At 38.0% G+C, this 27067-nt stretch overlaps 1 protein-coding gene across 1 annotated transcript in view; it reads left to right on the top strand.

Annotated features, from left to right (window-relative positions):
- The window catches only part of LOC128661433 (patched domain-containing protein 3-like), a 78731-nt gene extending 52549 nt beyond the window's left edge, over positions 1–26182 (top strand). The window contains exon 4 of the mRNA XM_053715686.1: positions 24516–26182. Coding sequence (XP_053571661.1) covers positions 24516–26182 — 1667 coding nt within the window. The remainder of the gene's footprint in view (positions 1–24515) is intronic.
- Positions 26183–27067: the final 885 nt, after the last annotated feature.

Here is a 27067-nt window from a genome sequence, read left to right on the forward strand (position 1 = left end):
CTATTAGTAGGTACTTTGGTGAACAGCCAAATAACAGAGCGGCAACAGCAACAGCACTCGATCAGCATATTTGAGAGCCGATGCGGCCGCCATCTTGGATGCCATGCGGTGCAGGATATAAAAGTCACAAGGAGAGGTTTAAATAACCGTGAGACGCCGATTCGAGTGATGACCATGCCAGCACTCAGATAAGTACCAGACACATTACAACTTAGCAGTATTGGCAGGAGCGGTGAAAACTTTCATATCGGGCAGCCATGTGCTTCTTTTTCTTTTCCCTGCAATCCACCACCACACAATAACACCAGACCAAGTGCAGTCATACATGAAACACAGCATATGAACCTTATAGTCACAATATTACCGAAAGTGGCGATGAAATAAATATCTACTGCATACCTGCATAGGCTAATTTAACCACATAAAGTCTCCCATCAATCTCTACTTTGACCATCAGGGATTTTCACTATAAAAGATGTAACCAGTGTGGGACTTCTGTTCTGCTTACTATCACATATGACCAATACAAGCAAAGAGGTATTAAGCATATCCATCAACTAACTGCCCTGTACTGGGTTTGCTTTATAACTCACAAGGTGGACAGCTTCACTTACAAGTAGCTATCAAAGCAGTTAATACTAATAAAGCAGCAATAGGTGTACAGCGCTCACAAAATAACCCAGCCACTTCCAAGGGGAAATCTACATTATCATCCTGAGGTATATATTTTACAAAAATTATGCTAAGAAGGGGTACTAAATCAGAAAAACAAAAACCTTCTACTTCCCTTACAACTTTGGTCAGTACCTTTTTCCAACCACAAGAGGTAGCTATAACCTTACAGATAGAAGATGATACCGATCTAAGTAAAATTTCTTCTGCTCAAGAAAACACACAGATCTCCATAACACCTGAATATTCATCACAACTTAAAAGAGACATTGCCAACCTTCCAACTAAGGCAGATTTCCAGTCACTCAAAGATCTAATCAAATCTGAACTGTCAACTATGAAAAAAGATATTTCAGAAATAGGCAATAGAGTGCTGGACATCGAAGAAGCACAGGAAACAGCCAATGAAATGATAGACACGATCACTCATACCTCATCTATACACGACATTCAAATTAATGAGCTCCAATTAAAGATAGAAGATCTGGAAAACAGAGGGCGACGGAATAATTTGCACATCAGGGGCATACCAGAATCAGTCGTACCTAAAGAGTTGGAGGATTACACCCAAAATCTTTTCAAACATCTTATGGGAAATACAACCATAGCCCCTATAATCCTGGAGAGAATACACAGGGCATTAAGACCTCAACCAGCAAATACATCACCTCCCAGGGACATAATACTTTGCTTCCTGAACTTCAGGGACAAAGAACTGATATGGCAACAAGCCAGACAAGCATGGTTTATTAATTACCTGGATCATAAACTACAGCTCTACTTGGATCTGAGCCCAGCCACAATAGCAAGAAGAAAGGAGGTAAGACATCTCACAACACAGCTACAGGAGAAAAACTTGAAATACAGATGGGGATACCCTTTTAGTCTCAACATCACCAAAGATGGAGTTACCTTTACCTACAGAGGTCCACAGGCCCTAGAAAACTTCACTGCACAACTGGGACTTGTAGGCTCAACAATAGACACTAATGACTCGACAAGTCCTACCAACCTACAGGTTTCTAGATCAGAAGCTATTACTAGATTCTCCCAAAGATCCAAATGGTTACAAGTACCACTTAACAAGAAAACGGGACAGAAAGCACCCTGGATGACGCAGCCGGAGTCTGCTCCAGTTACTTAAGTATAATAATACATATGTGGTCCGCTTGATATTAAATTTCTTATTGTTCTCTTTTTCTGGTTACTTACCTATAGCACTACTACTAAGTCACTGCTTAAAGTTTTACACTGTGTTATCTGACTAAAAGGTTTTAGAAATGGTCAAAAGTTAATACTATGCGATTAAGTTAAGACAACCGTATGGTATAATGTAATGTTATGTTGTTTGCTATATACTACTAATGCACATTACCGTTCTCATGCCTAAACACAAATGTTTTAAAAGCACTGCGGAAATGCCATGCTGCGACCCTGTCGCAGTTGTAGAGAATGCATGTTCATGTTCTCTTTGTTATATGTATTTATTTATGGTTATATTGTATCAGGTATCGATGCAAGTCTTACACGGTTTTAATGTCATTACATATGGGTTCTATACTTTAAATATGTCACCTCAATGGGAAAATCTATGTACAAGAGAAACTTGGCTAAGTCACACGCTAGGGACCGATATAATATCCAACACACTTCTTCATACACCCAATGAGGGACAATCAGATAGTACCCCATGCCCTGTTGCATGCTCATGAGTGACAAAAGGGATAACACACTAACATTCCTAACGATTAAAGCCAAAGGCCTTAATAGCCTGATGAAAAGAAACATAGCGCTAAAAGATATTAAATACAGTGGTGTTACATAGTCTATATTCAAGAAACACATTTTCTTAAGGGTAGGGAGCCAAAAACATTTCAATACAAATTTGGAACATGCTATTGCGCTTCTAACTCCAAGAAAACAAATGGCGTGGGAATCATCATAAGAAAAAACGTCCCTTTTGTACCACATAATATAATTAGAAATAAAGAGGGGAGATATTTGATAATTGTAGGCTTACTATATAACATCCCAACTACGTTAGCATGTGTATATGCCCCAAATAAAAAACAAGATGTGTTTTTTCATAATTTTTGCAATATACTCTTAGAACAGCAAAGAGGAATAGTTATTACCGCAGGGGACTTTAACCTAACTCTAGAGTCATCAGTAGATAACTCAAACGGAACATCTTCAGTACCACATAAGGTCATATCCAAAGTTAAAACAGACCTCAAAGATTCCTTATTGCATGAAGCATGGAGAATACTTAATGACAATAATAAGGATTTAACGTTCTATTCCCCACCCCACAAGCACTATTCTAGGATAGATCTCATTATGTTAGATGTACACAGCTTATCACTAGCTACTAAATCAGAAATCCACCCCTGTACATGGTCAGATCACTCAACAGTAAATTACACACTCAAGTGGCCCAATATGCCACTAACAAAATATATATGGAGGTTAGACAACTCTATATTAGAAGACCCCATACATTTCAAAACAATAGAAAAACACTTGGTAGAATACTTTGATCTCAATGAAGGATCAGTTGCAGACCAAAGAATATTATGGGAAGCACACAAGGGGGTAATTAGAGGAGACCTCATTAAAATTAAAGCTTACATACTAAAACAAAAAAGACAGTCTCTGCAACTAACATTGGATAAAATAGCAGAAATAGAAATGGCACACAAATCGGATCCCAGTAACAACACTCTACTCCGAGATTTGTAAACGCAAAATCAAACCTTAGCTGCTATGTTAAGTAAGGAACACAAAAGAGAATCCCTAAAATTAAATCAGAGATACTATGATGAGGACAATAAATGCCACAAAATATTAGCGAGAAAATTAAGACGGAAAACACATAGATCCTATGTACTGAAAATTAATGATAATGTACAGACACACTATAATACACAGGATATCGCAGAGTCATTTCATAAATATTACGATTACCCTTTATAACTTATCCTCAAGTACAACTCAAGATGCCAATGCATTGCAGCACAATAGGCAGGAGATAATACAGAAATATTTAGACAACATAATAATGCCCAAGCTAGATAAACAACAAAGTGAAGAAGACATGTCGGTTCCATTCACAGTTATGGAGATAAAGTCAATCATCAAAGATTTACCAGTTGATAAAGCACCAGGACCTGATGTGTTCACAAATACTTATTATAAGAAATTTAAAGATACCCTTGCCCCCCAGTTATGTACTCTTTTTAATGCCATTTAGGATGTTAAGCCATTTCCCACTAATTCCCTAGAGGCCCACATAACTCTCCTACCTAAACCAGGCAAGTCTTTTACACAGGTTGAAAATTATAGGTCAATCTCACTTTTGAATACAGATATTAAAATTTCCGCCAAATTATTAGCAAATCGCTTAACAAAGGTAATGCCAAACCTGGTTAATAAAGATCAGGTTGGGTTTATAAGATCGAGGGAAGCTAGGGATAATACTGTTTGAGCAGTACAAATATTATTACACGCAAAAATGACCCATACACCTTTAGTGGTTATATCCACAGATGCTGAAAAAGCATTCAACCGCATATGCTGTTCTTTCCTAAAATGCTCATTGCAAAAGATGGGATTAAGCCAATGGTTTATTGAAAAAATATTCTCACTATATGCCTCTCCAACTGCAAAGATTAGGATAAATGGAACTCTGTTTAGCTCATTCCATATCACAAATGGGACGAGACAGGGGTGCCCCCTCTCTCCCTTATTGTTTGCGTGCGTTATAGAGTCACTGGCAACACAAATCAGGTCGGAACAGGCAATACACGGTATTAGTATTGGAAATACAGACCACAAAATTCTCTTATATGCAGATGATGTACTATTATTCACTACAAACCCAGAAATAGCTATCCAAAAAATAATGTCAATATTTGATGAATTTAGAGAGGTCTCATATTACAAAATAAACTTTACAAAGTCCAAAATTTTTAACGCAACATTATGTCCTGAATCCATACAACATATTATGATATCATGCCCTTTTAGGTTACAAAAAAAGAATATGAAATACCTGGGGATATATTTAGCGACATCTGTTACAGACCTGTTTAGGTATAATTACCTACCCTTAAGCAATGAAATCATAGCAGACCTCTCAAGATGGAGAGCTATACAGATCTCTTGGCTGGGCAGAATGCATAGTGCAAAGATGAATGTGTTGCCAAGAATGCTGTCCCTAATGCAAGCATTGCCTATACCTTTCACCCCGTTATTCATCCCTCAGTTCCAGCATCAAATATTCAACTTCATATGGGCCAAAAAAAAGGCAAGAATAAATAAAAAAATAATGACCCTCCCCACTCATCTGGGGGGATTGGGAGTACCGGATTTTCAAAAATATAGGGAGGCAATATTCCTACAGAGAATAGTGGATTGGTTCCATAATAGGGAGACCAAAATGTGGGTGAAGATAGAACATATTATCTCTAACTCAGATCACTTGGGAGCGCAATGCTGGACTATCAGGGGTACAAACCCAACACATAGTTCCCTTAACGAATTAATAAACAAAAGCTATACTGTTTGGGACAGAGCACAGGCTGCACACACATTTCTCTCATCCCAATATTCACCCCTTACCCCCCTTATTGACAACCCGGCGTTCACACCTGGTCAGGGTTATATTAAAAAAGCCTCACAAGGCAAGATGAAAACACAACATGTATATCAAATGGCCAACGAAACAACCAAGTACACACAACAAGACCTCTCAACCAGAGGGTTGCCAGTCTTCCAACAATGGTTTCCTTATTATCAGTGTAAATCATACATTTCAAAACATAGAGATAAGCTCAACCTATTGAGACCCCTATCAAACTTCTAGAGGCTATGTGTCCACACAGAGAAGATAGCGCATACTATTTCCACTATACATGGTATTTTGCAACAAACAAATCCGGGTTACATTCCACAATTTTTAAATACATGGAGTAAAGAGTTATCGAGATCACATATTCAAAATTCCCTTAAAATATTTAGTAATATAAAAAGTTCCTCTGTGTCGTGTAGACTTCTAGAAATGAATTACAAAATATTGCATAGGTGGTATTTGACCCCAAGCAGACCACAAGTTAACTCCCTTCTGGAAAGCAATAGCCACAGAAACGACCCGAGTACTAAATAAAACCATCCAGCTACAACCGGAGGTGTGGTTATTCCATGGGTTCCCACGTTCCATGCCTAACAAACATACGCCTAGATTTAGAGTTCTGCGTTAGCCGTCAAAACCAGCGTTAGGGGGTCCTAACGCTGGTTTTGGCCGCCCTCTGGTATTTAGAGTCAGTCAGGAAAGGGTCTAACGCTCACTTTCCAGCCGCGACTTTTCCATACCGCAGATCCCCTTACGCCAATTGCGTATCCTACCTTTTCAATGGGATCTTTCTAACGCCGGTATTTAGAGTCTTGGCTGAAGTGAGCGTTAGAAATCTAATGACAAGACTCCAGCCGCAGAGAAAAGCCAGGAGTTAAGAGCTTTCTGGGCTAACGCCGGTTCATAAAGCTCTTAACTACTGTGCTCTAAAGTACACTAACACCCATAAACTACCTATGTACCCCTAAACCGAGGCCCCCCACATCGCCGCCACTCTATTAAATTTTTTTAACCCTTAATCTGCCGACCGCACACCGCCGCAACCTACATTATCCCTATGTACCCCTAATCTGCTGCCCCTAACACCGCCCACACCTACATAATATTTATTAACCCCTAATCTGCCCCCCCCAACGTTGCCACTACCTTACCTACAATTATTAACCCCTAATCTGCTGACCGGACCTCACCACTACTCTAATAAATGTATTAACCCCTAAAGCTAAGTCTAACCCTAACCCTAACACCCCCTAAGTTAAATATAATTTTTATCTAATGAAATAAAATAAATCTTATTAAATTAATTATTCCTATTTAAAGCTAAATACTTACCTGTAAAATAAACCCTAATATAGCTACAATATAAATAATAATTATATTGTAGCTATTTTAGGATTAATATTTATTTTACAGGCAACTTTGTATTTATTTTAACCAGGTACAATAGCTATTAAATAGTTAATAACTATTTAATAGCTACCTAGTTAAAATCATTACAAAATTACCTGTAAAATAAATCCTAACCTAAGTTACAATTAAACCTAACACTACACTATCAATAAATAAATTAAATACAAATACCTACAAATAAATACAAATAAATACACTAACTAAAGTACAAACAATAAAAAAAGAACTAAGTTACAAAAAATAAAAAAATTATTTACAAACATTATAAAAATATTACAACAATTTTAAGCTAATTACACCTACTCTAAGCCCGCTAATAAAATAACAAAGCCCTCCAAAATAAAAAAATGCCCTACCCTATTCTAAAATAAAAATTGAAAGGCACTTTTACCTTACCAGCCCTTAAAAGGGCCTTTTGCGGGGCATGCCCCAAAGAATTCTGCTCTTTTGCCTGTAAAAAAAAAATACAATACCCCCCCAACATTACAACCCACCACCTACATACCCCTAATCTAACCCAAACCCCCTTTAAATAAACCTAACACTAAGCCCCTGAAGATCTTTCTACCTTATCTTCACCACGCCGGGTATCACCGATCCATCCAGAAGAGGGTTCGAAGTCTTCCTCCTATCCGGGCGATATCTTCATCCAAGCGGGGGCTGAAGAGGTCTATCATCCGGCTGAAGTCTTCATCCAAGCGGGAGCTGAAGAGGTCCATCATCCGGCTGAAGTCTTCTATCAAGCGGCATCTTCAATCTTCTTTCTTCCGGCTCCATCTTCATCCCGCCGACGCGGAACATCCTTCCTCCACGACAAACTCCCGACGAATGAAGGTTCCTTTAACCCCTTAATGACCAGACCATTTTTCAATTTTCTTACCCTTAATGACAATGGCTATTTTTACATTTCTGCAGTGTTTGCGTTTAGCTGTAATTTTCCTCTTACTCGTTTACTGTACCCACACATATTATATACCGTTTTTCTCGCCATTAAATGGACTTTCTAAAGATACCATTATTTTCATCATATCTTATAATTTACTAAAAAAAAAATGATAAAATATGAGGAAAAAATGGAAAAAAACACACTTTTTCTAACTTTGACCCCCAAAATCTGTTACACATCTACAATCACCAAAAAACACCCATGCTAAATAGCTTATAAATTTTGTCTTGAGTTTAGAAATACCCAATGTTTACATGTTCTTTGCTTTTTTTGCAATTTATGGGGCAATAAATACAAGTAGCACTTTGCTATTTCCAAACCACTTTTTTTCAAAATTAGCGCTAGTTACTTTGGAACCCTGATATCTGTCAGGAATATCTGAATATCCCTTGACATGTATATATTTTGTTTTAGAAGACATCCCAAAGTATTGATCTAGGCCCATTTTGGTATATTTCATGCCACCATTTCACCGGCAAATGCGATAAAAAAAAAAAAAAAGTTAACTTTTTCACAAATTTTGTCACAAACTTTAGGTTTCCCACTGAAATTATTTACAAACAGCTTCTGCAATTATGGCACAAATGGTTGTAAATGCTTCTCTGGGATCCCCTTTTTCAGAAATAACAGACTTATATGGCTTTGTGGTTGCTTTTTGGTAATTAGAAGGCCGCTAAATGCCGCTGCGCACCACACATGTTTTATGCCCAGGAGTGAAGGGGTTAATTAGGGAGCTTGTAGGGAGCTTGTAGGGTTAATTTTAGCTTTAGTGTAGTGTAGTAGACAACCCCAAGTATTGATCTAGGCCCATTTTGGTATATTTTATGCCACCATTTTCACCGCCAAATGCGAGCAAATAAAAAAAAAAACTTTACATTTTTCACAATTTTAGGTTTCTCACTGAAATTATTTACAAACAGCTTGTGCAATTATGGCAGAAATTGTTGTAAAAGCTTCTATGGGATCCCCTTTGTTCAGAAATAGCAGATTTATATGGCTTTGGCGTTGCTTTTTGGTAATTAGAAGGCCGCTAAATGCTGCTACGCACCACACGTGAATTATGCCCAGCAGTGAAGGGGTTAAATTAGGTAGCTTGTAGGGAGCTTGCAGGGTTAATTTTAGAGATCAGCCTCCCACCTGACACATCCCACCCCCTGATCCCTCCCAAACAGCTCTCTTCCCTCCCCCACCCCACAATTGTTACCGCCATCTTAAGTACTGGCAGAAAGTCTGCCAGTACTAAATAAAAGAGTTTTGTTTTTTTTTTAAATAAAAATTATAAAATATTTTAGTTGTGATGGACCCCTGCCTTAGCACCAACCTCACTGATCCCCCCCTCCAGCTCTCTAACCCTCTCCCCTACTTAATTACCGCCATCTTGGGTACTGGCAGCTGTCTGCCAGTACCCAGTTTGGCCCCACAAACCAAACTTATTTTAATTGTATTTATAACTTTTATTTGTGTTTAATTATTTCTGTAGTGTAGCAGCCCCCCCACAATACCCCCACCCCCTCCCAGATCCTTTTAAATATAAAAAAAATAAAATAACTTTTTTTCCCCTTACTTTTTCATTGGTGTCAGTGTGGCTAATGTGCGCATGTGCACGCGCGCCCACATGCACGCGCACACCCGTGCACATGCGCGCGCGCATCGTGCACGCGCGCGCACACGCTCCCTCCTCCCACCGGTCAAAGGCACCATCGGCACCATCACTACCGGTGCAGAGAGGGCCACAGAGTGGCTCTCTCTGCATCGGAGTCTTGTAAAGGGGTATTGCAGGATGCCTCCATATCGAGGCATCACTGCAATACCCTCAGAGCTGCTGGAAGTGATTGTGATCACTTCCAGCACTCTGTTAGACAACTGACGTACCAGGTACGTCCATTGTCATTAACTGCTTGTTAATGCATGACGTACCTGGTACGTCAGTTGTCATTAAGGGGTTAAGGGACGTCATCCAAGATGGTGTCCCTCGAATTCCGATTGGCTGATAGGATTCTATCAGCCAATCAGAATTAAGGTAGGAAAATTCTGATTGGCTGATGGAATCAGCCAATCAGATTCAAGTTCAATCCGATTGGCTGATCCAATCAGCCAATCAGATTGAGCTTGCATTCTATTGGCTGTTCCGATCAGCCAATAGAATGCGAGCTCAATCTGATTGGCTGATCCAATCAGCCAATCAGATTGAACTTGAATCTGATTGGCTGATGTTCCGCATCGGCGGGATGAAGATGGAGCCGGAAGAAAGAAGATTGAAGATGCCGCTTGATAGAAGACTTCAGCCGGATGATGGACCTCTTCAGCCCCTGCTTGGATGAAGACTTCAGCCGGATGATGGACCTCTTCAGCCCCCGCTTGGATAAAGACTTCAGCTGGATGATGGACCTCTTCAGCCCCCGCTTGGATGAAGACTTCAGCCGGATGATGGACCTCTTCAGTCCCCGCTTGGATGAAGACATCGCCCGGATAGGAGGAAGACTTCGGACCCTCTTCTGGACGGATCGGTAATACACGTTGTGGTGAAGATAAGGTAGAAAGATCTTCAGGGGCTTAGTGTTAGGTTTATTTAAGGGGGGTTTGGGTTAGATTAGGGGTATGTGGGTAGTGGGTTGTAATGTTGGGGGGGGTATTGTATGTTTTTTTTTTACAGGCAAAAGAGCAGAATTCTTTGGGGCATGCCCCGCAAAAGGCCCTTTTAAGGGCTGGTAAGGTAAAAGAGCATTTCAATTTTTATTTTAGAATAGGGTAGAGCATTTTTTTATTTTGGGGGGCTTTGTTATTTTATTAGGGGGCTTAGAGTAGGTGTATTTAGCTTAAAATTGTTGTAATATTTTTATAATGTTTGTAAATAATTTTTTTATTTTTTGTAACTTAGTTCTTTTTTTATTTTTTGTACTTTAGTTAGTGTATTTATTTGTAGGTATTTGTATTTAATTTATTTATTGATAGTGTAGTGTTAGGTTTAATTGTAACTTAGGTTAGGATTTATTTTACAGGTAATTTTGTAATTATTTTAACTAGGTAGCTATTAAATAGTTATTAACTATTTAATAGCTATTGTACCTGGTTAAAATAAATACAAAGTTGCCTGTAAAATAAATATTAATCCTAAAATAGCTACAATATAATTATTATTTATATTGTAGCTATATTAGGGTTTATTTTACAGGTAAGTATTTAGCTTTAAATAGGAATAATTTATTTAATAAGATTTATTTTATTTCGTTAGATAAAAATTATATTTAACTTAGGGGGGTGTTAGGGTTAGGGTTAGACTTAGCTTTAGGGGTTAATACATTTATTAGAGTAGCGGTGAGGTCCGGTCGGCAGATTAGGGGTTAATAATTGTAGGTAGGTAGCGTGACGTTGGGGGGGCAGATTAGGGGGTAATAAATATAATATAGGGGTCGGCGGGGGTTAGGGGCAGCAGATTAGGGGTTCATAGGGATAACGTAGGTTGCGGCGGTGTACGGAGCGGCAGATTAGGGGTTAATAATAATATGCAGGGGTCAACGATATCGGGGGCGGCAGATTAGGGGTTAATAAGTGTAAGGTTAGGGGTGTTTAGACTCGGGGTACATGTTAGGGTGTTAGGTGCAGACTTAGGAAGTGTTTCCCCATAGGAAACAATGGGGCTGCGTTAGGAGCTGAACGCTGCTTTTTTTGCAGGTGTTAGGTTTTTTTTCAGCTCAAACGGCCCCATTGTTTCCTATGGGGGAATCGTGCACGAGCACGTTTTTGAAGCTGGCCGCGTCCGTAAGCACCGCTGGTATTGAGAGTTGCAGTGGCAGTAAATTATGCTATACGCTCCCTTTTTGGAGCCTAACGCAGCCCTTCTGTGAACTCTAAATACCAGCGGTATTTAAAAGGTGCGGGGGAAAAAAAGCACGCGTAGCTAATGCACCCCTTTGGCCGCAGAACTCTAAATCTAGCCAATAGGAAATTGCTTAATGTTTTATGTAATGCTGAATTGAAAAACTACTGAAACTCCTTCAGTGGCTGGCTGGATAGACATATGTAATAATATGCTAAGGTTAGAGGAATACCATTATCTCAAAACCAGACGGGGGGAAGTATATCGTAATATTACATTCTATTGGGAATCCTATATCGCTTTGAAATTTCAAAGCACTGGTATTTAGCACATATGTCTGTTCTAAGGCAGAATCCAACCGGATGAGCTATATATGCAAACTAAACTTTGTTGGGTTAATGTGTGACATTATTTTCATTTGGGTCTCATTGATAAACTAGAGGTAGGACACATACATACCCTTGAATAGTTTCAAGATAACCATCGATGCCTGATTTTCATTTTCATTTTTATTTTTGTTTTGTTTTGTCAACATTATTTAGTTTTGTTTCTTCAAATATTATTGTTTGAATTTACTATTGTATACTGATACCTATGAATATGAATACTTATGTGGATGTATAATTATTTGTTTATTGTTGAATTGTATCACACAACCTTTACTTGTATTTCTTGGTCAATAAAAAAACAAATAAAAGTAAAAACAGTTAGTGCAATCATGGCACAAATGGTTGTAAATGCTTCTCTGGGATCCCCTTTGTTCAGAAATAGCAGACATATATGGATTTGGCATGACATTTTGGTAATTAGAAGGCTGCTAAATGCCGCTGCGCACCACACTTGTATTATGCCCAGCAGTGAAGGGGTTAGGTAGCTTGTAGGGTTAATTTTAGCTTTAGTGTAGAGATCAGCCTCCCACCTGACACATCCCACCCCCTGATCCCTCACAGCTCTCTTCCCTCCCCCACCCCACAATTGTACCTGCCATCTTAAGTACTGGCAGAAAGTCTGCCAGTACTAAAATAAAATACTTTTTTTATTTTGTCTTATATATATATTCAGCAGTGAAGGATCCCCCCTTAGCCCCCAACCTCCTTGATCCCCCCAAACAGCTCTCTCCACTCCACCACTACCTATTTGCACCCATCTTGTGTGGAAATAATAACCCCCCCCCTCTCCATCAATTACAATTTTCATTTTCCATAGTGTAGAGGTCCCATCCGCTCCCGCCCCCAGCATGCGCCTGCGTCTGTGCACGCTCCCACCCTCGTGCACGCACCCGTGTCTGAGCGTGCTCCCAGTGGCCCTGCGCACGATCCTGCCCCCCTCTAGCATATTTCCCTCAGTGATGGGCCACCCACCCGACTCCCTACAATGGCTCCCATCCACCAACGATTGGCACCATCGTACAATCATACATTTTACCAATATAAAACTAATATATTTTTACAACCCCAATTCCAAAATCGTTGAGGCAGTATGGAAAATGCTACAAAACAAACAAACAAACAAACAAAAATAATCATTTGAAAATGCTTTCACTCTGTACTATATTGAAAACACATTATTAAAATATTAGTTCATGTTTTACTTTGTGAATTTAATGTATTTTTGAAAATATACGCTCATTTCAAATCTGATGACTGCAACACATTCTAAAAAAGTTGGGACAGAGGCAATTTAGGACTAATAGCAATGTGACAAGTTGAAATAAGAAGGTGATGTGGAACAGTTGAGGCAATCGTGTAATCATAGTATATAAGAAACCTCCAAAAAATACCTAGTCCTTCAAGAGCAAGGATAGGTCAAGGCTTGCCAATCTGCCAACAGATGAGTCAGCGAATAATCCAACACTTTGAGAACAACATTCCCCAAAGACAAATTGGTAGGATTTTAGGCATTTCACCTTTTACAGTACACAATATAATTAAAAGATTCAAGGAATCTGGTCAATTCATGGTGCGTAAAGTGCAAGGGCAAAAAACACTTCTGAATGTGCGTGATCTCCGATCCCTCAGACTTCACTGTCTCAAAATCCGTCATGAGTTAGTAATGGATATCCTAACATGGGCGAGGCAATACTTTGGTAAACCTTTGACAGTCGACACTATTCGCGCTGCATCCACAGATACAAGTTAAGACTGTCCAGAAGTGCCGCTGACTTCTCTGGGCTCGGTCTCATCTGAGATGGACAGTAGCACAGTGGAATTGTGTTTTGTGATCTGACGAGTCAAAATTTCAAATAATTTTTGGAAAAAACAGCCGTCGTGTTCTCCGGGGCAAAAGAGGAAAAAGACCAACCAAGCTGTTATTAGCGTCAGGTCCAAAGGTCAGCATCTGTCATGGTATGGGGATGTGTAAGGGCCCATGGCATGGGAAACTTGTACATCTGTGAGGGCACCATTAATGCAGAAAGATATGTATACATTTTGGAGCAACATATGCTGCCAACTAGATGTCTTCTTTTCCAGGGACGTCCCTGCATTTTCCAGCAGGACAACGCCAAACCACATTCTGCCTGGATTACATGCGCATAGGCTGGCCCTATGCCCTGATAAAGTCACGCACAGTTGTTGTGGATGTAGCGGTTGCACACACGATTGTGCGCTACACAACTAGGTTGCTATTTCTTGTTACATAAGATACTAATTGTATTAAATCAGACATAGTATTGAGACCTATAAATGGTATGAGACTAGAAATACCAGACACTTTCTTACAAGTTGGTTGGCTATGAACGAAACTATACAATGTATCTGCCAGACACGAGTGTGTATGATCAATAGCTACTTATGTAAGAATTAATATAAATAAAATTAGAGGCGCCCTTAATTACTAGCAGTGTTCCGCCAGTACTAATGTGCAAAGTGCTGAAAAAACTGTCATAAAAACAGTTGTAAATATTGTCAATAATACAACTAGAACAATAATAAAGAACAACCTACAAATAGAATTAAAACTTGTTAGGTTAGGAGTATCTTCATATAATATAGTATAGTTTGCTATAATGAATAAAACTATCTCTTTAACAATGTGTAATATGATAGTCCACACTCTCAGAGGTATTTATAGTCTCCAGGCCGCAATCTCATTCCAGAAAGGTGTTGGCAATCACAGGTTCTGTTCAAAAAAGAGAAAAGAGAGAAGAGGCGCCAAATGGTGTGTATCGTTTTGAATTCAGTAGGCCTTGCCCCCAAATAAAGACTACTTACAAAATTTCCAGCACTTGAGAAGTGCCACAAATGCCTTCTGAACTGTTAGCAGCCGTCCAGCTAGCTGAGATGTATCAAAACTGCGTCTATACTGTGCTGTTTAAGACAAAACAAACAAAAGTGCCACAATAGTGTGTATCAGTGTGATCATTTGATATAGCGCAACAAATGAAATGTACTCACAAGATGTAAGGCACTTGAGAAGTGCCACAAAAGCCTCCTGGACACTTTTCAGCTGTCCAGCTCACTGATAACATCGATCCCAGGTTCACTTGTTCGGCTTACAAATGGGCTCCAATACAGCACACTTAGATCTCCCTGCAGCTCAGTGTTCAGATGAGTGCAAGTATGGATTTGATGATGCACCCCTCTTGGTGCAAATGGAGCAGGCTGGAATCTAACAGTCACCCAGCAGACGGCCTCCGGTGTGGCTCAAACTAACACATATGAGTTCATGCTGATAACAGGCTCCAATGTCTGTGCTCAGGAAGAAGGTTCCCTTATTCACTCCAGTTACATCAATACCAAATATCTCTCAGTGCTCTGGCCGTGTCCAGCTACAGCTCCACAGGAAGTAAAATGGGAGCTGTAGCTGGACACGGCCAGAGCACTGAGAGATATTTGGTATTGATGTAACTGGAGTGAATAAGGGAACCTTCTTCCTGAGCACAGACATTGGAGCCTGTTATCAGCATGAACTCATATGTGTTAGTTTGAGCCACACCGGAGGCCGTCTGCTGGGTGACTGTTAGATTCCAGCCTGCTCCATTTGCACCAAGAGGGGTGCATCATCAAATCCATACTTGCACTCATCTGAACACTGAGCTGCAGGGAGATCTAAGTGTGCTGTATTGGAGCCCATTTGTAAGCCGAACAAGTGAACCTGGGATCGATGTTATCAGTGAGCTGGACAGCTGAAAAGTGTCCAGGAGGCTTTTGTGGCACTTCTCAAGTGCCTTACATCTTGTGAGTACATTTCATTTGTTGCGCTATATCAAATGATCACACTGATACACACTATTGTGGCACTTTTGTTTGTTTTGTCTTAAACAGCACAGTGTTTGTTTTGTCTTAAACAGCACAGTATAGACACAGTTTTGATACATCTCAGCTAGCTGGACGGCTGCTAACAGTTCAGAAGGCATTTGTGGCACTTCTCAAGTGCTGGAAATTTTGTAAGTAGTCTTTATTTGGGGGCAAGGCCTACTGAATTCAAAACGATACACACCATTTGGCGCCTCTTCTCTCTTTTCTCTTTTTTGAACAGGACTTATGTAAGAATGCTTTTAAATGTTTGTGAATGAACTATATTAACTAGGGATTGAGCCAGAAATCATCTGACTGTGTTGAATCACAGCAGTACGCATATAGGAGGATGCCTTTGAGTGCATAGGGGTCCATTTATCATTGTGCGGATGGACATGATCCTCTATGGCGAACCATGTCCGCTGCACATTGATAAATGCTGACAGCATATGCTGTCGGCATTTGTCATTGCACCAGCAGTTCTTGTGAACTGCTGGTGCAATACCGCCCCCTGCAGATTTGCGGCCAATTGGATGCTAGCAGGTGGCGTCAATCAACCTGATCGTATTCGATCGGGTTGATTTCTGTCCGCCACCTAAGAGCAGGCGGACAGGTTATAGGCTCGCCAGAAACACGGGGCATCAAGCTCCGTTTGGAGCTTGATAAATAGACCCCATAGACTTTTTGGATACCGGAATGAATAATTGTTTTTTCCCTTCTTTATACATTCACCCCTTTAATAAGACAACCCTCTCTGGCACTGTGGCCTCATATATTTTAAACTTACTGTTGGGATATAAACTGGATTAAGAGGTGTTTGCGAAATTCCCACTTTCTGATGTTCCCAATTTTAGATATTGTTACGTCTGTATATATGTTCAATAAAGTGTTATAATTTTAACTATATTTCTATAAATGCTCTTTATAAGCTTTATTGTGTTCTTAGTATTTCTGATTCAGGTCTAAAACTGTCATCCCTAGTACGATTATGGCCAGTCTACTAAAACTGACCCTTAGGGATGTTGGTTTTCTACTTTCTTAAGTGACCTCTCTTATCGTGGAGCAGGCTATTACAGTCTCTTTAATATAATTAAAAATCATAATGTTGTTTTGATCAACAAATACAAATAAGTCTAAAATTGTGTGCCTTGGTCAGAGATCTTACCCAAATTTTTTTTTTTAAATCATTATCATTTTGATATAAAAATGACTGGTTGGCTATAATTGCTGAGCCTTTACAGATAACAATAATATTGTCAATGTAATGACAGTACTTTAAAATATTACATAGGTTGGGATTGTTATTCCAAATTCTAACATTTTCAAAAGGTGGTAAAGGTTGTTCCCATATTTGTAGATTGAACATGCTAATACAAGATTTCTTAAAGCCAAAAATAATAATGTTTTAGTGTGAACTTACTTCCACCCAATAGAAATTTCATATGAGCCTCTAGGACATCCAACTTATCCCCTTCAACCAGTAAAGCTTTTCCCTTAGAATGTAGTATGTTGCTATAGATAGAGCTATACTATTAACAAGAAATTGTTGTCCCCTATAGCACTCTCTATCTTATTGATCGTGTCCCTAGTCCTTTAAATAAGATTAGAAATTATTTAAAATGGGTTGTAGAGAATAGTAAGTTAGTATAGAAAAGTTATTTCATAAGGATCCAATACCTGAAATGATCGTTCTACTGGTGTCAAATATGATCTTTATACACCTTGGGTAAATGATAAAACACAGGTACCTTTAGATTTAAGTTGAAGTTTATAATATGTCATATTATTATTTTAAATTATATATGCTTCAGATAAATTACCTGTTCTATTCTCCAGAACAGTACCTATACCCTAACCCACAGCTCTTATGACAATAGGGGTGTCCTGAGCAAGATTTCTTAAAACATATAATTCATAATTATTAAGATTATTATGAAAACCATAGTTCTTTTTATCTGGCAATTTCTTGATCTGTTAACTCACTAACACCTAGATTACAAGTTTTGCACTAAAGAGGGTAGTTAACGAACGCAACAAAAGTTGCGTTATTTCACCCTCTATAACGCTGCCATTACAAGTTTTTAAAAAGCTGGCTTGTGCGTGCGATATGGTTGCATTGAGCTCCATACCGCACAAAATACAAGCGCTGCTTTGACGTGCTTGTGCACGCTTTCCCCATAGAAATCAATGGGAAAAGCGTGTTAGAAAAAAACCTGCGATCGTGGAATGAAAAGCTCCATAACGCAGCCCCATTGATGTCTATGGGGAAAAAAAAGTTACGTTTCAACCTAACACACTAACATAAACCCTGAGTCTAAACACCCCTAATCTTTCACCCCTGACATCGCTGACTCCGAAATAATGTTATTAACCCCTAATCTGTCGCCCTGACATCGCCGCCACCTAAATAAATCTATTACACTCTAATCTGCCGCTCTCGATATTGCTACCACTATACTAAAGTTCTTAACCCCTATTCCCCTGCACCCCAACATCGCCCAAACTAAAATAAATCTATTAACTCCTATTCCGCCGCACCCCGACATCGCCGCCACTAAATAAAGTTTATTAACCCCTAAACCTCAGGCCTTCCACATCACTACCACTAAATAAACCTATTAACCCCTAAACTGCCAGCCCCCCACATCGCAACAACCTAAATTAAACTATATTACCCATTAAACCTAACCGTAACCCTAACCCTAAACCTAACCCTAACCGTAACGCTAACCCTAACACCCCCTAACTTTTACATCATTAAAATAGAGCTAAATTAAAGTTACAATTATTTACTAAATAATACCTATTTAAAACTAAATGCAAACTTACCTGTGAAATAAAACCTAAGCTAGCTACCATATAACTAATAGTTATATTGTAGCTAGCTTAGGTTTTATTTTTCTTCACAGGAAAGTTTGTATTTATTTTAACTAGGTTGACTAGTTAGTAAATTGTTATTAACCATTTACTACGTAGTTAAAATAAATGCAAACTTACCTGTGAAATAAAACCTAAGCTGCCTTACACTAAAACCTACCATTGGCATTACAAACATAAAAAAACCTACCATTACAAAAAAAAACGCCACTAAAATTACAAAAAATAAAAAAAACTATCATTACAAAAAATAACAAACAAAACTATCCAGAACAATAAAAATTATTCCTATTCTAATACCCTGTTTTTTTTTTAAAAAAGCACCCAAAAATAACCCCCCCCTCGATCTATAATAAACGACCAAAGGCCCTTAAAAGGGCCTTTTGTAGGGCATTGCCCTAAAGAAATCAGCTCTTTTTCTACAAAAGAAAAACAACCCCCATATAATAGTATACAAACCCCCAAACCCAAAAAAATAGGTAAAACCTAATCTACCCATTGCCCTGAAAAGGGCATTTGTATGGGCATTGCCCTTAAAAGGGCATTCAGCTCTTTTGCTGCCCATTAAAAATAAAAAATGGCTATTCTAAAAAAAAAACACCCCAAAAACGAAAAAAAAAAACATTACACAAAATAACAAACGAATTATCCAAAATAATAACAATTATTCTTATTCTAATACCCATTTTAAAAAAAACACCCCAAAATAAAAGAAACCTTATCTATAATAAACTACCAATAGCCCTTAAAAGGGGCTTTTGTAGGGCATTGCCCTAAAGAAATCAGCTCTTTTTCTAGACAAAAATACAAAAACCCACTAACATTACAACCCCCCACCCCCCCAAACCCACAAAATAAAAAAATATCTAATATCAGCTCTTTTTCTTGCCCTTAAAAGGGCATTTAGCTCTTTTAAGAAATGCCCAAACCCTAATCTAAAAAAAAAAAACACCCTTAAAAACCTTAAAAAAACCTAACTCTAACCCCTCTTTAGGTACTCACAGTTGCTGAAGTCCTGCTTGAACGATCTTCATCCCGGCGGCTCCATCTTCATCCAGGCGGCTCCATCTTCATCCTTAATGGAAATCCCACACAAAAACATAATTTTTTTGAGTCTGGGACTGACGTTGCGGTACAGGCTAAAAGGCTTGCGGTACAGTTATACCGACAAGACTCGTAATAGCTGCGTTGCTGTTTTAACGCTGAAATGGAGATTTTTTCAGTGTTAAAACACGAAGGCACAACTCGTAATCTACCTATAACTGATTAAAAATGTTATATGCCCTCCTGAGCCTGTAAAGGGTAGAAGGTAGAAGGGAGAAAAAACGTTGGCCCAGACTAGTATTCCCACTGAAAAAAACTCCAACTGGCTATAGAATAGCATCTAAAACTTTATTTTGTTTTGTTGAATATAGAAAAAAAGAGGACATTACTATTTCCAGGCATACTATCTGGTGACTCATCAAAGGAATTACATGGCTAACATATAATGTCTCTGATCAGGGATAGGTGTACAATAAGCTGTGTGTTAATCAGCTACCTGATTTTTTTGGCATGTAATGATGTATGATTTATTTGCCTTAAATATTACAGGGAGTGCAGAATTATTAGGCAAGTTGTATTTTTGAGGATTAATTTTATTATTGAACAACAACCATGTTCTCAATGAACCCAAAAAACTCATTAATATCAAAGCTGAATAGTTTTGGAAGTAGTTTTTAGTTTGTTTTTAGTTATAGCTATTTTAGGGGGATATCTGTGTGTGCAGGTGACTATTACTGTGCATAATTATTAGGCAACTTAACAAAAAACAAATATATACCCATTTCAATTATTTATTTTTACCAGTGAAACCAATATAACATCTCAACATTCACAAATATACATTTCTGACATTCAAAAACAAAACAAAAACAAATCAGTGACCAATATAGCCACCTTTCTTTGCAAGGGCACTCAAAAGCCTGCCATCCATGGATTCTGTCAGTGTTTTGATCTGTTCACCATCAACATTGCGTGCAGCAGCAACCACAGCCTCCCAGACACTGTTCAGAGAGGTGTACTGTTTTCCCTCCTTGTAAATCTCACATTTGATGATGGACCACAGGTTCTCAATGGGGTTCAGATCAGGTGAACAAGGAGGCCATGTCATTAGATTTTCTTCTTTTATACCCTTTCTTGCCAGCCACGCTGTGGAGTACTTGGACGCGTGTGATGGAGCATTGTCCTGCATGAAAATCATGTTTTTCTTGAAGGATGCAGACTTCTTCCTGTACCACTGCTTGAAGAAGGTGTCTTCCAGAAACTGGCAGTAGGACTGGGAGTTGAGCTTGACTCCATCCTCAACCCGAAAAGGCCCCACAAGCTCATCTTTGATGATACCAGCCCAAACCAGTACTCCACCTCCACCTTGCTGGCGTCTGAGTCGGACTGGAGCTCTCTGCCCTTTACCAATCCAGCCACGGGCCCATCCATCTGGCCCATCAAGACTCACTCTCATTTCATCAGTCCATAAAACCTTAGAAAAATCAGTCTTGAGATATTTCTTGGCCCAGTCTTGACGTTTCAGCTTGTGTGTCTTGTTCAGTGGTGGTCATCTTTCAGCCTTTCTTACCTTGGCCATGTCTCTGAGTATTGCACACCTTGTGCTTTTGGGCACTCCAGTGATGTTGCAGCTCTGAAATATGGCCAAACTGGTGGCAAGTGGCATCTTGGCAGCTGTACGCTTGACTTTTCTCAGTTCATGGGCAGTTATTTTGCGCCTTGGTTTTTCCACACGCTTCTTGCGACCCTGTTGACTATTTTGAATGAAACGCTTGATTGTTCGATGATCATGCTTCAGAAGCTTTGCAATTTTAAGAGTGCTGCATCCCTCTGCAAGATATCTCACTATTTTTGACTTTTCTGAGCCTGTCAAGTCCTTCTTTTGACCCATTTTGCCAAAGGAAAGGAAGTTGCCTAATAATTATGCACACCTGATATAGGGTGTTGATGTCATTAGACCACACCCCTTCTCATTACAGAGATGCACATCACCTAATATGCTTAATTGGTAGTAGACTTTCGAGCCTATACAGCTTGGAGTAAGACAACATGCATAAAGAGGATGATGTGGTCAAAATACTCATTTGCCTAATAATTCTGCACTCCCTGTATTATAACAGCAATGACATTGCTGTCTCATAGAACCGGAGGAATGTAATACGCCAAATTTGACAATCCCCAAATTAATTAATAATTATTTTGTGTTATTAACAACTTTCAGGTCTTAAAGTGTCTTACACACATTACACTGACAAAAAGGGAATTTAGGACAAGAAATATGAGGCATTTTGATTGTCAATTTGATTACCTTACCCATAATGTATTTTAATGATCATACTAGGTGCAGAAGATTTCTATGTAAAAACAAACCCTCCCAAAACTCCTGAGTAGTTTGTGGATGTAAATAACCAGTACAATAAAGTATTATTTATCAAAAGTTCTAAATATTCACTGTAAATAAAACATTTCTAGTTTTTTAACCATTGCTAAAATATTAATCTAATTTACTGATAAAGTGTCATTTTTAGGAATGCCTTTAATTACATATATTTATAAAAAAAGTATTGCCTTCTACATTTGTATAGGCATTCAAGTAAATGACATGTTCATCATGATTTAAAGCTGGAAACAAACTATAGTTAAAAGTAAAGTTGAAGTAAAAATGGCAGATACATATGCAGAAGCTGCTGTCTCAATAACAATCACAACTCTAACAGATGTCTTAGCTTTCTACGTAGGGATAACGACTTCTTTTCAGTCAGTGAAATTATTTTGTATCTATACTGGAACAGCCATATTATTTTGTTTCCTCTATAACATCACCAGTTTTAGGTACTCACAGTTGCTGAAGTCGAATCAGCCAATAGGAATGAGAGCTGCTTAAATCCTATTGGCTGATTTGAACAGCCAATAGGATTTTAGCAGCCCTAATTCCTATTGGCTGATTTAAAATGTTCAGACAATAGGAAGACCTGTGGAAAAAAAACCTTAGCTAGCTACAATATAACTAATAGTTTTGTTGTAGCTAGGTTAGGTTTTATTTTTATTTCACAGGTAAGTTTGTATTTATTTTAACTAGGTAGTTAGTAAATAGTTAATAACTCTTTACTAACTAGTCTACATAGTTAAAATAAATACAAACTTACCTGTGAAATAAAAATAAAACCTAACCTAGCTACAATAAAACTATTAGTTATATTGTAGCTAGCTAAGGTTTTTTTCACAGGTATGTATTTAGTTTTAAATAGGTATTATTTAGTAAATAATTGTAACTTTAATTTAGCTCTATTTTAATTATGTTAAAGTTAGGGGGTGTTAGGGTTACGGTTAGGTTTAGGGTTAGGGTTACGGTTAGGTTTAGGAGTTAATATAGTTTAATTTAGTTTTTTGCAATGTGGGGGGCTGGTGGTTTAGGGGTTAATAGTTTTTTTTAGTGGTAGTGATGTGGGAGGCCAGAGGTTTAGGAGTTAATAATTTTATTTAGTGGCAGCGATTTTGTGGAGCAGCGGAATAGGGGTTAACAGATTTATTATAGTGTGGGCGATGTTGGGGTGCGGGGGAATAGGGGTTAATAACTTTAGTATAGTGGTGGCGATGTCAGGGTGCAGCGGAATAGGGGTTAATAAATTGTATTAGTGTCTGCGATGTTGGGAGTGGCAGATTAGGGGTTAATAAATTTAATTTAGTGTTTGCAATGCGAGAGGGCCTCGGTTTAGGGGTTAATAGGTAGTTTATGGGTGTTAGTGTACTTTGTAACACTTTAGCTATGAGTTTTGTGTAACAGTTTTGTTGTGTAAAACTCATAACTACTGCTCTCAGATGGCGGTACGGACCTTGTTGTTATAGTGTGTAACGCAAGCTTTTTAGCCTCAACGCAAAACTTGTAATGACAGGGCTACGGATATCCAACGCAAAAACGTAATTTTTTGACAGCGGGACTGACGTTGCGCTACATGCTAAAAGGCTTGTGGTACAGTTATACCGACAAAACTCGTAATGGCTGCGTTGCTGTTTTAACGCTGAAATTGCCATTTTTTCAGTGTTAAAACATGAACGCACAACTCGTAATCTACCTGTAACTGATTAAAAAATGTTATATGCCCCCTTGAGCCTGTAAAGGGTAGAAGGTAGAAGGGAAAAAAACATTGGCCCAGACTAGTATTCCCACTGATAAAAACTCCAACTGGCTATAGAATAGCATCTAAAACTTTATTTTGTTTTGTTGAATATAGAAAAACAGAGGACATTACTATTTCCAGGCATACTATCTGGTGACTCATCAAAGGAATTACATGGCTAACATATAATGTCTCTGATCAGGGATAGGTGTACAATAAGCTGTGTGTTAATCAGCTACCTGATTTTTTTGACATGTAATGATGTATGATTTATTTGCCTTAAATAATATTATCACAGCAATGACATTGCTGTCTCATAGAACAGGAGGAATGTAATATGCCAAATCTGACAATCCCCAAATTAATTAATAATTATTTTGTGTTATAAACAACTTTCGTTCTTAAAGTGTCTTACACACATTACACTGACATAAAGGGAATTTAGGACAAGAAATATGAGGCATTTTGATTGTCAATTTGATGACCTTACTCATAATGTATTGCAATGATAATACTAGGTGCAGAAGATTTCTATGTAAAAACAAGCCCTCCCGACACTCCTGAGTAGTTTGTGGATGTAAATAACCTGTACAATAAAGTATTATGTATCAAAAATTCTAAATATTCACTGTAAATAAAAAAAGTCTAGTGTTTTAACCATTGCTAAAATATTAATCTAATCTACTGATAAAGTGTCATTTTTAGGAATGCCTTTAATTCCATATATTTATAAAAAATATTTCCTTTTACATTTGTATAGGTGTTGGAGTAGATGACATGTTCATCATGATTTCAAGCTGGCAACAAACAAAAGTAAAAAGTAAAGTTGAAGAAAGAATGGCAGATACATATGCAGAAGCAGCTGTCTCAATAACGATCACAACTCTAACAGATGTCTTAGCTTTCTACATAGGGATAATGACTTCTTTTCAGTCAGTGAAATCCTTTTGTATCTATACTGGAACTGCCATATTATTTTGTTTCCTCTATAACATCACCTGTTTTGGGGCTTTCCTGGCACTAAATGGTAGACGAGAGCAGAGCAATAGACATTGGATGATGTGTACAAAATTGAGAGATCAGACTGATAGTGAGCGTTCTTCTGTATACAACGCATGCTGTGTTGGCGGATCCTATGACCAGGTTACAGACAAGGAGATTGACCATCCAATGACTCTCTTCTTTCTTAAGTATTATGGGCCTTTCCTTACAAACATCTGGAGCAAGTTAGTTGTAATCGTCTTATATTGTGGGTATTTGGCCAGCAGCATTTACGGATGCTTTTATGTCCAAGAAGGAATTGACCTACGTAATTTGGCTCCTGACAATTCATATGTGGTGCCATTTTATGAGAATGAAGAATTGTACTTTTCAAACTATGGTCCCAGAGTTATGGTTGTTATTACTAAACAAACAGAATACTGGAATTTAGATACTCGGGTCAAAATTGAAAGCTGCATGGAAAACTTTGAAAAGAATTCTTTTGTTGACAAGAAACTATCTGAGTCATGGTTGAGAATTTATGTAGCGACTGCTGAGGAAAGGAAACTGAATATAAGTACCCAGGATTTATTTATTGAACATTTAAATACCTTTTTTGCCGTTGCACCAAATTATAAACAAGATGTTGACATTAACTCAAAAGACATCATAGCATCCCGCTTTTTCATTCAGACTTTTAATGTAACTACAGCAGTTGATGAGAAAGAATTGTTAAATCAGCTTCGAGACATAGCAAGTAGATGTGATATTCCATTACTAGTGTATCATCCAGCGTTTATTTACTTTGATCAATATGCTGTGATAATCCAGACTACTATTGCAAACGTCCTTATAGCTGCAGCTGCAATGTTTATTATCTCAATATTGTTAATTCCCAATCTTCTCTGTGCATTATGGGTGACATTTTCTATTGCTTCCATTATAGTTGGTGTTACAGGATTCATGGCTTTTTGGGATGTTAACTTAGACTCGATATCAATGATCAACCTTGTTATTTGCATTGGGTTCTCTGTTGACTTTTCTGCTCATATTTGCTATGCGTTTATTTCTAATGTGAAAACCAGTGTAAATAATAGAATGATTGATGCTTTACATTCTCTTGGGTATCCCATTGTACAGGGGGCTTTATCAACCATTTTGGGTGTGATAGCACTTTCTGCAGCAGGAAGTTACATTTTTAGAACATTTTTCAAGATCATGTTCCTTGTTATTTTTTTTGGAGCACTCCATGGCCTCATGTTTCTTCCAGTGTTTTTAACTATTTTGGGTAGCTGTTGCATTAAATGTTTTAACACTGCAAAAGTAGAAGATAAAAATGAAAAGCATGAACCAGAGAATGCAAATTCTCATGAGCATTCAGAAAACACACTAGAGGAAAGAAGAAATCCTATTGACTCAAATATTTTTCACTTAGATCATTTTTAATGATCCAGATTGTTCCTAGTTATTTTTTATATTCTTGTTAAACTTGTTGACTTTTTGTAACATATTGGTTGTAATTTTTTTACTTTATAAATACTCTCCTCCTTAATTTATTCCTCATTGAGATGGGTTGACTGACCAAAATAGCAGAAGCTAGAGCTTGTGTCCGCTTGTCATAACATCTCAACTCAAATTTTTTTTAAAATAATCTTTTATGACAAATTTTCAGATAACACAATACAATTATATAAGTAAGAAACAGAGAATTTGATGTGAAGTACACTTCTGAAACCTTTATTTTGTAATTTTAGAGGCTTTCATAACAGACTAATTAGCTGGCCACTTATGGACCCTTTGATTCAGGTAAAACTTGTAACACGTGTTAGTCATATCAAGGACCCTGTTGGGTCCAATGGTTCATAGTAGATGCAAAAATATAATTGTAACAATAATACTAAATGATATAATAAAATAATAAAAAAAAATGTTTGCAATATATCATAGCGAGCATATCAGCGGGTAAACACTGCTTCAAATGATGATATGGTGTAAATACAATTATGGTATAGATAACATTAGCATCTGTTGCTATAGCTAAATGAAGAAATATAGAAACAGTAATACCATTATAAGAACAGCATAATGATGAAGGACAATAACATGAAAGATATATCTATAGACAAAACCGATGTCCTAGATGAGACCCGTATAAGATGTGTTACAAAAGAATGGAGGAGCAACCTGTGTATAATAACCAGTAGGTTATCATATTATAAGATAATATGAGCCCTAATAATGTACTCAACTACGCTTCTACATTTCAGAGTTAGGATATGAGATGAGTATAGGTGTAATTGGTCTGGTTATGACTCTAGTTGTATAATAATT

The sequence above is a fragment of the Bombina bombina genome, chromosome 5, assembly GCF_027579735.1.
Source record: "Bombina bombina isolate aBomBom1 chromosome 5, aBomBom1.pri, whole genome shotgun sequence".
NCBI classification, from domain to species: domain Eukaryota; kingdom Metazoa; phylum Chordata; class Amphibia; order Anura; family Bombinatoridae; genus Bombina; species Bombina bombina.